The sequence below is a fragment of the Coregonus lavaretus genome (assembly GCF_964263955.1).
Source record: "Coregonus lavaretus genome assembly, chromosome: 3".
Taxonomy (NCBI): Eukaryota; Metazoa; Chordata; class Actinopteri; order Salmoniformes; family Salmonidae; genus Coregonus; species Coregonus lavaretus.
Window position 1 is genome coordinate 3,245,276 of NC_139990.1, and position 13,042 is coordinate 3,258,317.

The 13,042-nt window shown below is 43.2% G+C and overlaps 1 protein-coding gene across 1 annotated transcript; it reads right to left on the bottom strand.

The window, feature by feature from the left end:
• Positions 1-7,428: 7,428 nt before the first annotated feature.
• Positions 7,429-8,526, bottom strand: LOC311119273 (G-protein coupled receptor 20-like; the record flags this gene model as incomplete). The annotated part of the gene is made up of 1 exon (XM_084157723.1): positions 7,429-8,526. One exon carries the CDS (start codon positions 8,524-8,526, stop codon positions 7,429-7,431), a length of 1,098 nt encoding a protein of 365 aa, XP_084013849.1.
• Positions 8,527-13,042: the final 4,516 nt, after the last annotated feature.

Below are 13,042 nucleotides of genomic sequence, written 5' to 3' on the forward strand. Positions count from 1 at the left end.
TATCATTTGATTTTCAACAGGACAATGACCCAAAACACACCTCAAGGCTGTGTAAGGGCTATTTTACCAAGAAAGAGAGTGATGGAGTGCTGCATCAGATGACCTGAACCCTTGAATCAGTAGGTGTGTCCAAACTTTTGACTGGTAGTGTATATATATAAATATATATATATATTATTTTTTTACTCCTGTCTTGGGGTGTACCTACCATAGTCCTACCATAGTCCTACTACACAGGGGATAAGACGAGGTGGAGGTCTTGAAATAAAAAAAGATTATGCTGAGAAATAATGAGAATCAAATGGTGTGACGTTGTTGAAGCCTTATACACCAGGGGTGAAGATGAGGTGGAGGTGGATAGGGAGAAATAAAGGACTACTGGCTAGTGACTAGACCTCTGTGATGTAAGCAGTATTGCTGAGTTATAGGGATCTAGGCTGGGAACGGGAAGATTTGGACAGGACAGGGGGGGAAACTAAAAGAAACATGAGTCAAAGACACCGGGTATGAGTTTCCTGGTGTAATATACAAAGAAGAATAACAAAACAGTGGGAAATCTCACAAAAGACTTCCTGCTTAACAGTAGGTAAAGCACAACATGATCACATGGTTGATCGCTGTCTGACGGAAAATTCTGAATGTCAGGGTTACACACATCCAAGTTGTGGGTCCATTTTTCCTCATTGATAAGTGGTGGGAAAAACAATGGGGTAACATTTGTAAAAATGTGTATAACAATGGTTATAACAATGACAATAGTAAGTCAGAGGTCCTTCATACTTTAAATGACTATCCAAGAGGTAAAATAACCTGCATAACGGCAGCTTCTAAAGAAAGTTCTACCCACTGCATTTATACAGTATACTATGCAGGTCTGTGTATGCACGTATGTAAGTAACTGTTTCCATACAGTTCATTACCTGAGATAGAAAAACCTTTCCTGCACACATCACAATACATGTCATGTTTCTCATCTTTGAGCTAAGACAAAGCTCCCATGAGAAAAGATCCACAGATCAGTCCTCTATGTATGGTACATCATACTGTACTAAAGAGATGATGGATATGACAGGAGAATAAAGGTGATGGAAGTTCACGGGGAGCCAAACACCTCCTAACAGCAGCGTCTGGGACCTGGTCACACACACGCACGAGTACAGACACGCACACGCAAACACACAAGCACACACTCTCACACACACACACACACACACACACACACACACACACACACACACACACCAGTGAGCGTGAGGACAGGAAACCGCTGTGTTCATAAACTCAACTCTGAGAGGCCACAGCGCTCCTGGGGACTCTGGTTTGACCTCCTATTGTTACCCTCTGTCAAGTAGACGATTATCTCCCGTGTCCATGTCTCCTTAGTCACTTTCACACCCGGCGGAACAATAAAGCTGCCTTTGAGAACACAAGAGCCAAACAGGACACTCTTTCTCTCTCTCTCTCTCTCTCTCTCTCTCTCTCTCTCTCTCTCTCTCTCTCTCTCTCTCTCTCTCTCTCTCTCTCTCTCTCTCTCTCTCTCTCTCTCTCTCTCTCTCTCTCTCTCTCTCTCTCTCTCTCTCTCTCTCTCTCTCTCTCTCTCTCTCTCTCTCTCTCTCTCTCTCTCTCTCTCTCTCTTTTGTGTGTCTCTCGCTCTTTCTCTCTCTCCCCCCCTTCTACTGGACTGTGCAGTCTATTCAGGTCTATAAATACAAGCAAATTGTTGAAAAGCACCTTACAAAAGGCAGGTATGTTAACCTAATGGTGGAAAAGTGACACCAGAGCAGTGATGTAAAGTACTTAAGTAAAAAAAACTTTAAAGTACTACTTATATAGTTTTGGGGGTATCTGCACTTTACTTTGACAACTTTTACTTTGATTTCACTACATTCCTAAAGAAAATCATGTACTTTTTACTCCATACATTTTCCCTGACACCCAAAAGTACTCGTTACATTTTCAATGCTTAGCAGGACAGGAAAATGGTCCAATTCACACACTTATCAAGAGAACATCCCTGGTCATCTCTACTGCCTCTGATCTGACTCACTTAACACACATGCTCCCTTTATAAATGATGTCTGAGTTTTGGAGAGTCCCCCCGGCTATCTGTAAATAAAACAATTGTTTGCTCGATATAAGGAATTTGAAATTATTTATACTTTTACTTTGATACTTAAGTATATTTAAAGAGGTAATCGGTCAGGGACATAAATGGGTTAAATTCGGCTTTTTATTTGTAGGCCTGAGAGGCAGATGTCAGCAACAGAACAAACTCCAGCCACAGGTAAAAGACTAGTTTGTTTCAACAGCATAATTAGCTAGCTAACTACAGTAGTTGGTTTACATAATCCACATTCACTATAATCAGCTGATAGCTGATCACCTCTTTGCCCTCTCTGAGCAGTAGGTTAGCTAGCTAGATCTTGTTTACAGTTGAATGAGTGTATGTTTGGAGAAAATAAATGCAAAAATATATATTTCTGTACAGTAGAGAATTATGAATGCAAAGGAATTTAAGACCAACAATTTGTTGTTTGAACCCTTGCCTGTGAAAAGTTATGGGCCCTGCTCACACATTATGCTTTTTTTTCCAACAGAGACACCGTGTGCAGACAAATTAAACCAAAGGTGGAAATGGTGAAAAACTTTAATGTACTGAGAGATATGAGGAAACAAGGGTTTGATAATAAAAGAGTGGTAGATTCCCACAGAACCGACTGCTAGACTGCATTCCATCTGGTTGCAAAACCAGAGTTGAAGCTGGCAAGCCGTCTGGGTTTGAGGAGCTCGTGATGGGGAAGCTTAAAGCCACACTCGTTTAGGCAACACTCTTAAAAACTGGGCCACCAACAAAAAATGGTAACAATTGAACAAATGCATACCATTACATTTTCACATGCAAATAGCAATTGATTTACTTGATGTGATCTGTAGTTCTTAAGTAATGACTCTGTGGCACAATTAGAGTTCATCAGAGCGGCCAGCATGCAGGATCTTTCAACATGATGGCAACTATTCAACACTCTTATTGGTGTGGGCCAACACCCACAGTGTCTCAGTTTCCTCCGTTTCTAAATACCTTATAAAGTCTATGGAGTTAATACATACGATCTCATTAAATGGGTCTAAAGGTGTGGAAAAAACGGGGTCTGTCGCAAATAGCACCATATTCCCTATGTAGTGCACTACTTTTGATCAGCCCTGGCCAAAAGTAATGTGCTGTGCAGGGAATAGGGTGCTATTTGGGACGGACCTGTGAAAAAACAATGAGACCACAAAGAAAATACAACTTCTGCTAGCCTACTTATGCATTTATATAACAATGTCCAGCTCTGTTGTATAGGGACAGACAGGCCGTTTGCCTTCCTATATTGACCCTGTTGAACCATGTGAAGCTAACTGAAGTCAATGAAGCAGGAGCGTTGAGTGTTATTTTTAAACAGAATGCAATGTTTGTGTGCGTGTGTGTGCAGTGGTGTAAAGTATTTAAGTAAAAATACTTTAAAGTACTACTTAAGTAGTTTATGGGGATATCTGTACTTTACTTTACTATTTATATTTTTTGACAACTTTTACTTTTACTTCGCAACTTTTCTAAAGAAAATAATGCACTTTTTACTCCATACATATTTCCTGACACCAAAAAGTACTTGTTACATTTTGAATGCTTAGCAGGACATGAAAATTGTCCAATTCACACACTTATCAAAGGAACATCCCTGGTCATCTCTACTGCCTCTGATCTGGCGGACTCACAAAACACACATGCTTCATTTGTAAATTATGTCTGAGTGTTGGCATGTAAAAAAAAAAAAAAAAAAAATTGTCCCTTCTGTTTTGCTTAATATCAGGAATTTGAAATTATTTATACTTTTACTTTTGATACTTAAGTATATTTAAAACCAAATACTTTTAGACTTTTACTAAAGTAGTATTTTACTGGGTGACTTTCACTTTTACTTTAGTCATTTTCTATTAAGGTATCTTTACTTTTACTCAAGTATGACAGTTGGGTACTTTTTCCGCCACTGTGTGTGCGTGCATGACTGTGTGAGTGAATCTTACTGACCTACTGCAGCTTTGTAAATCAACTTGAGTAAATTCATTGACTTCCTCTCTGTTTAAATTTTTTTTTTAAATAGTCATTGGCTAAGGCAGCTAGATTGAGACACTCCAGGAAGAATCAGGAGAGCATTCTCATTGCTATGTTCTTGCATACTAAAAGGTACTGAATACCTTTTACAGTTATAATGCAATTAAATGGTGGTAAATCATGATTAATATGTCTACATATGTCCAGTAAAAGCAATAGCATACTACTTGTAGTCTGACGAACCACCTTGGCTGTCTCTTCAGCATAATAACGCAATGTGTAGGTCATACAGCATAGCAAACTTTCAGGATGAATGTCCCTGACCTGAATTGGTGTCACAGTGGCCATAGTTCCAACAAATAGCCTATGGCAGACTTCCTTTACAATGATGGATTGCGAGGAGTCAGGCATTGGCTTTACCCATAAATAAGATATGTTTCAAAGAGTAATCTGGAGGGTCAGATCATATCAAAGATGAATTGATATGGCCAACTGAGATTACTACTACAGTGTCATAATGCAAGTAGCACTGCAATAAACTGTAGAGCACCTGCAATGCATAGCCTGCAGTTAATACTGTTAGCTATCTATTACGTGAGTCCAATACTAACAGCTGAGTAATAATCCCTGCAGCTTTCTAGTCCCCCTCCGCCCTCCGCCACATGAACATGTCCTAGATGGTGGTATTAGCACAGTGACAGCACAACCTGTTCAGTGACTCATCAAGTCATCAAGTTCGTGTTGGTGAGGCATAGCCGTGCACTCCTTAGGGAGAGAAAGAGATACCAGTGTGAAGAAAGATAACAAACAGAGTATAATAGCTATGCAGGGTCACACAGAGGTCACATTATACACACAGTATGTCTCATGACATGAAAGCTCATCACTACACAGTCGTAGTGTATGTTGATCTACACACCATTATACAATAACTTTGACCTGTAGGGAAGGTTGACCTTGGAGAAGCGATCGTTCAATAGCCTTCCTCCAAATAGGATACCTTCCCATCAATACCTGTCAGGCTTTGCTTGAACAAATAGTGTACATGCAAGCCTGAAACCTAATAACAGGTCAGAAACCTGTCCTATTTGATTCGGAGATACACTATCCTTCATTCTGTCCTTCCAAGCTCAAGGTAACATCGTCCGCAACAGAAGGCCTGTCCTAACCTCTTTTGTTCTGAATGTGTCAATATGTCCAGTAAGCTTCAAAGAAATGTACAACAGGTAAATAACAGTTGAATATCAGACGAAACGTCCTTCACCTTTCACCTTTCACCTCTAAACCCACACAGAGAATCACAGCTGTTGATAAGACTGGATCTCGTTGTGGCCTGGGGGGAAAAACCGTTTTATCACTTTCCATTAAAGACGCTGAATCAACTCACAGCAGACGATTTGTTCTCTAAACGTGCTTACCCTCAGAGAGTGCGGTGGAAAATTCTGGCCTGGCAGTTTCAGGTTCTCCTCCTCCTTATTTGTTCCTCTGTCTAGCAGGTTTGGGGTCAATTTGAATTGAAGTCAGTCTATTTAGGAAGTAAACTGAAATTCCAATAATTCTAAAAGGGCATCTATTTTCAATGACCTCTCGATAAACTGAAAAGGAAAAGCTTTTTAATTCAAAGGTTTTAATTTTTAATTTTACTCAAATCACTGCCTGAATTGATTGACAATTTGAATTGACCTCAAACCTGCTGCCTAGGCCTTTGCGTCAGGCCCCCAGTCACCCCAGGCAAACCACCTGGCCCCAAGTCACCCCAGCCAAACCACCTGGCCACGGGCCACAGCCAGGGAAGGGATGGCGATACTCATGCTGTAGGACCTAGGTGTGAACAACGCCAAAGCCCAGACTGATCCTTGTTCACATCCTGTGGAAGAATGTCACAAATACAAGCCTGACCAGCGGACACAGACTGAATGAAACGGCAGGAGGTTATGAGTCTGTTTGCTCCCAACAGCAGAGCATGATGGGAATGTAACAGGCATCATTTTACAGGAAGGCATTGTAGGAGTTTGGAAAATGACATATAGAGGATGTGGAAGTATGTTTTCCAGGAATAAAACAGTAATGCTTACTAAGAAGGTCCAAATGCAGAAACGTGAACAGAGGCTATTCTCAGTCGCAATCAAATGAAAACATCCAAGTCTCATGCTACCCCCTTGTGGCCAAATAATAATGAACACAGTGAGTGAATGTGGTGGCCTACAGCAGTGGTTCTCAATCCTGGTCCTGGGGACCCAAAGTAGTGCATATTTCTGTTTTTGCCTGATTCAAATCATCAAAGTTTGATGATAAGTTGATGATTTGAATCAGCTGTGTAGCGCTAAGGCAAAAACAAAAATGTGCCCCCCTTTGGGTCCCCAGGACTAGGATAGAAAAATACTGGTCTACAGCATCTCCCCCTAAATGGATAAATGTCCCAAACAAATCGTGAAAGTGTTTACCTTTAGAATACCACATTATATTTTCTGACTCAGTGACAGTTAAAGGGGCAATCTGGGATTGGTAAATCAATTTTTAGACTTTTAAATGAATTATTGAAGAATATAAACTATAAATCACAAGCTTAATTCAACTGTCACACCATATCAAAACCTCCAAAATATAAGCTTGTTCGTAAACAAACTGTTTAGCCTCAAAACATGGTTAGTGCTGTTTTACGAATCCCATACTGTAGCTTTAAGGGAGATGTTTTTCAAGGAGAACATTGAAAGCCACAGGAGTGCTTTGACTAAAACATGTCAGTGCAGTGAGATAAACAAGTGAGCCAATTTGTCCATTAAATCAAGTGGAGGCGCAATAAACAAAGGTAGTCTGTGATGGGATGCACTTGTAAGGACCATTCACCCTTTGTGCAACTGGTTACATCATGATCCGAGAATAGTTTATTTTAATTTTTTCAAATTATGTATTTATTGTGCTGTTTACAGATGTTACAGAAGTGTTAAGAAACTTTAAGTGTGACAAGAGATATGAAAAATCTCAATGTAAAAACATAACATTGACACTCAAATTAAAATAAACAGCTTACGCTTTTTCTGGAAAAATGTCTGCTACTGTTCCGTTACAGTGCCACTGCTTTTTAGTGATTCAAATCAATCACATGTCTTGTCCAGGTTCATTATCACTGCATAGTATTGTATGAGTCTTCAGAATCCAAACACCAGGATGTAAATTCTGTTGGGTTTCAAAAGCTCAAGAGATCTAAAGTCCCAATGCAGTCTTATCAATGGCCTTTCCCTTAGTCACAATAGCCAGCCAGTGTAGTAGCAACACCCTCTCTCATTCCAATTCCATCCATTTTCCTCTCTCCCTCTATCACTCCTCTCCTCTCTCTATGCAGACATCTCCATCTGTCGCAGGGTGCAGGTGGTGAGAGTCAGTGTGGCCACACTGTGAGCGATAGCCGTGGCTGTCCCTGATCCTTTTGAACTCCTTAGTCCACTGGCCACGTCCCCTCCACTGGTCCTCTCCGTCTCCGCCTCTGCCCTCTTCCTGCAGGCCCGGCGCATGGCCGAGCGGAAGCTGTCCGTCACAAAGCAATAGACCACTGGGTCCAGGCAGCTGTTGAGGCTGCTGAGGGTCACCGTGGCGTGGTACGCCACCACCTGCTGTGCCCTGTCACCCCCCATCCGGAAGTACACCAGCGCCTGGCGCACGTGGAAAGGCACGAAGCAGACGGAGAAGACGACCAGGACAGCCACCAGGAGCCTGACCGCTCTGGCCCGCCGGCCCCAGCTCTGAGGCATCAGCCTGGGCTCGGTTAGGGCGCACGCCACCCTGAGTGTGAACGTCACGATGACCACCAGGGGGAGCAGGAACTCCAGGAAGGTCAGGGCGAAGAGGGCGGTGAGGCGGCAGCATGATGTGGCCTTGATTTCCAGCGCCGTGGTCTGGAAGGAGTAGGTGACCACCACGGCAAAGAGCCAGATCCCCGCGCTGACTCCCTTGGCAACCCCGGGGCTCCTCCAGCGGCGCCCGGCCCCGGCCCACACCACGGCAATGTAGCGGTCCACGCAGATGCTGGTGAGGAAGAGGATGCTGCAGTACATGTTGACGAAGTAGCTGAAGGTGTGGATGTAGGAACACGCCAGACACCCTCCACCGCTGTGGTAGAGGGCGATGCGGGCAGGGAGCGAGAGCGCCACCAACAGGTCAGCCACTGCCAGGTTGATGGTATAGACCACAGGGGCGGATGAGGTCTGGGAGGGCAGGCAGAAGATGCAGAGGGTCAGGCTGTTAAGGACCACACCCACCACGAACATCAGGGTGTTGACCACCATCAGGGTCACCCACAGGCCATAGAACTCCTGGTACAGGCCCTCGTCCAAGTGGGCTAGTTTCTTCAGGTAGGGCACCCCCCACTGGGGGTTGGAGGTACTGTTCATGTCTTCAGGCGTTGCATTGACCGCCAAGGACGTGACAATCTCCATTGCTGAGAGGCAGGGATGGACTGCTTCTGAAAAACAGTAATACAGTATTGTCATCATGTGACAATATAATGCAAACAACATTGAGTTTCTCAGCGAGTACAAAGTAATATGCTCAATAGAAATATAATCACTAGATCAGAAAAAGGCCCTTAGACCACAGCGATTTGACTGCACCCTCTATGGTATGCTCTATGGTGATATTTCTGCACCATTAAATTAGCTTTATACTGAAAATGATCTTGGGAGGAAATTACCAGAGATACAACAGTGGAAGAATGTGAGAGCATCACGTTTCTTTATCTTGGCCATACATGAATGGGCTGTGCAAACTTTGTAAATCTGTGCAAGAACAGGGGATTAGGCCTAGTGAGTCAGCATACATGGTGGTGATGTAGAGGGATGGTACTGGGTGTCACTCATCACACACTGTAGATAAACACACTCAATTAACTAATATAGCGTCTGGATGAAAAGGGGTCAACACTAGTCCCACGTTATACAGTATGTAATAATACTGGGGTTATTGTTAATCTTTTTTTTTATGAGAGACTGTGTTGTTAATGTAGTTAATATATTTTTTTATGATAGAGAATGTGTTGTTAATGTAAGCTGATACTGTTTTTGAGACACGGCTGTGCTGTGTGAAATTGGTGAGGTGTGATGTGGAGAGGTACAGTAGGTGTATAATAAATAACTAGCTTATTAGCACATCACTAAGTTCTACAACATGATACATATTTTAGTTACATGAATATGCCAATATACCAGACACTTGAGTCAGTGCAAGTGCTCCATAGTTTCCATTGGCTTTAATACAAATCACAGTCACAATGGTCTGCTCTCACACCACCACGTGTATTATTAGTAACGCTTTATTTAAATATTCCATCCTGTTACCTACATTCGTTTTCCATAAACCTGGAAGTGTGACACACTGAAACCTTTCATGACTACACTCTCATATAAGAGTTATGATGGAACATTCCATTAAAGTGTCCCAGCATCTTGACACCTACCTGTCAGTGACGAATACGGAGCTTAGAGAGAGTCTTACTTCATTAGCAGTTCACAAAATGAACTCAAACCTTACCAAAAACCTTGTGTCACACAAACCATCTCCCAAAAGAACAACTTGTTGAGACACAGTGTGCCTCTGTATGGCCTGTGGAGTAAGAGTTCACAGTACGACAATGAATTAACTAGTATTCAGTTAACTAAGCCTTTCTAAAAATGTAAAGTGCGGGTAGCCAATCTGTTGTGAGAGAGTTCTCATTATGCTAGTCTCTCTCTCTCTCTCTAAGACAGAATTTTCTCCATTCTGATAATATTTTTTTTACATTCAGATGCACCTATATCACTACATCTCCACAATGTATTCATGAGCCACATTCAAAGTGTATCAATTTGATATAGCATCATCAACTTCAGCCAACAGAAAACTCCTCCAAACATACCTGTTTCAAGGATAGAATCACGTGATAACCAGTCAGGAGTGAGTGGATGGTTGGTATTCTCTATAGCCAGTTAATTTAGCCAATCAGAGTCCAGTGACCTTTGTAGCCTCTGTCACCTTGGACTCTCTCTGAAGTATGTCCTGGGTGCTCAGAGATCTTCTTATAGTATTGCCAAAGATATATATCTAATGTATCTTCTCACTCCATTGTTGAGCTGAGAGGGAGTCTTTCACACCACAGCACACCATGTCCATTTTACGTCCATTCACTGTAACCAACCATGTCCCTTAGAGGCTTGGATTATCCCTGAGTCTCAATGTCTCTCGGAATCAATCAATCTCTGAAAGTCTCTCTACCTCCCTGAATCTGTCAGGGTGCATCTCCATATCTCCCAGTACGTTTTCTCACAAGAGCCCACCAGGTAGTCTCTCAGTGTCCAGTCTCTGAGACTCTTAGTCAGTGTACTCCTGCCTTGGGCCTCTATTGGTCTCCTGTCTACTCCATCACTGCAGTAAAGTCCCCTGGCGGTACTAATCCCATTTTCCCCTGGGTTAGGAAACTAAAGGAGGAAGAACCTTCCCAAGTTTACTTCAGCTGTGACGTCACGGCCCCAAGGATTAGGGGCTCTGCTGCTCCTGGACTGAAACGTGACGGGGGGAAAGAAAGAGTGTTTGTGTAAATAAAACGATTGAATACAGTAAATGAAGCAGAAATAGTATAGACCATGAAATAAATACACGGATAAGTGGATATTAGTGCCTGGAACTAAATGTCACAACAAATATATTTTGAGCATTTCAAATGGGCCTCAAGAGATGCCATCATGGTGTGTGAAGAGGAGGATACTTCGTTACAAATAGCAAGTAGAAAAGCATTGTTTAGCTCACAGTGGCTAGTTGTTTGAGCGCTGTCTTTGCTGGGGTTTCTGACTCAACGAGGGCCTGTCTGTGTCATCACAGGAGTCAACAGTTCACACACCAAGCCTATACAAAGGGATAGCAAGTGTTAGCAAACGAGAACATATAGAGGATGGTGGATTGCATGGCTGTAAAGGGGAATATATGAGGGTAGTAGTTTGTTCGCTATAAAACTGTTAAATAATATTACATGAGATTGAGCTGATATTGCGAAACTGTCTGGAGTTATGATGGTTTCACAAAAGTACTGATGTAGACTGGATGGAGTGCTGATGTAGACTGGATGGAGTGTAGATGTAGACTGGATAGAGTGCAGATGTAGACTGGATGGAGTGCAGATGTAGACTGGATGGAGTGCAGATGTAGACTGGATGGAGTGCTGATGTAGACTGGATGGAGTGCTGATGTAGACTGGATGGAGTGCTGATGTAGACTGGATGGAGTGCTGATGTAGACTGGATGGAGTGTAGATGTAGACTGGATGAAGTGCTGATGTAGACTGGATGGAGTGCTGATGTAGACTGGATGGAGTGCTGATGTAGACTGGATGGAGTGCTGATGTAGACTGGATGAAGTGCTGATGTAGACTGGATGGAGTGCTGATGTAGACTGGATGGAGTGCTGATGTAGACTGGATGGAGTGCTGATGTAGACTGGATGGAGTGCTGATGTAGACTGGATGGAGTGCTGATGTAGACTGGATGGAGTGTAGATGTAGACTGGATGAAGTGCTGATGTAGACTGGATGGAGTGCTGATGTATTCTGGATGGAGTGCTGATGTAGACTGGATGGAGTGCTGATGTAGACTGGATGGAGTGTAGATGTAGACTGGATAGAGTGTAGATGTAGACTGGATAGAGTGTAGATGTAGACTGGATGGAGTGCAGATGTAGACTGGATGGAGTGCTGATGTAGACTGGATGGAGTGCTGATGTAGACTGGATGGAGTGCTGATGTAGACTGGATGGAGTGTAGATGTAGACTGGATGGAGTGTAGATGTAGACTGGATGGAGTGCTGATATAGACTGAATGGAGTGTAGATGTAGACTGGATGGAGTGCTGATGTAGACTGGATGGAGTGCTGATGTAGACTGGATAGAGTGCTGATGTAGACTGGATGGAGTGCTGATGTAGACTGGATGGAGTGCTGATGTAGACTGGATAGAGTGCAGATGTAGACTGGATGGAGTGCTGATGTAGACTGGATGGAGTGCTGATGTAGACTGGATGGAGTGCTGATATAGACTGGATGGAGTGCTGATGTAGACTGGATGGAGTGCTGATATAGACTGGATGGAGTGCTGATATAGACTGGATGGAGTATAGATGTAGACTGGATGGACTGCTGATGTAGACTGGATGGAGTGCTGATGTAGACTGGATGGAGTGCTGATATAGACTGGATGGAGTGTAGATGTAGACTGGATGGAGTGCTGATGTAGACTGGATGGAGTGCTGATGTAGACTGGATGGAGTGCTGATGTAGACTGGATGGAGTGCTGATGTAGACTGGATGGAGTGTAGATGTAGACTGGATAGAGTGTAGATGTAGACTGGATAGAGTGTGGATGTAGACTGGATGGAGTGCAGATGTAGACTGGATGGAGTGCTGATGTAGACTGGATGGAGTGCTGATATAGACTGGATGGAGTGCTGATGTAGACTGGATGGAGTGCTGATGTAGACTGGATGGAGTGCTGATATAGACTGGATGGAGTGTAGATGTAGACTGGATGGAGTGCTGATGTAGACTGGATGGAGTGCTGATGTAGACTGGATGGAGTGCTGATGTAGACTGGATGGAGTGTAGATGTAGACTGGATGAAGTGCTGATGTAGACTGGATGGAGTGCTGATGTATTCTGGATGGAGTGCTGATGTAGACTGGATGGAGTGCTGATGTAGACTGGATGGAGTGTAGATGTAGACTGGATAGAGTGTAGATGTAGACTGGATAGAGTGTAGATGTAGACTGGATGGAGTGCTGATGTAGACTGGATGGAGTGCTGATGTAGACTGGATGGAGTGCTGATGTAGACTGGATGGAGTGTAGATGTAGACTGGATGAAGTGCTGATGTAGACTGGATGGAGTGCTGATGTATTCTGGATGGAGTGCTGATGTAGACTGGATGGAGTGCTGATG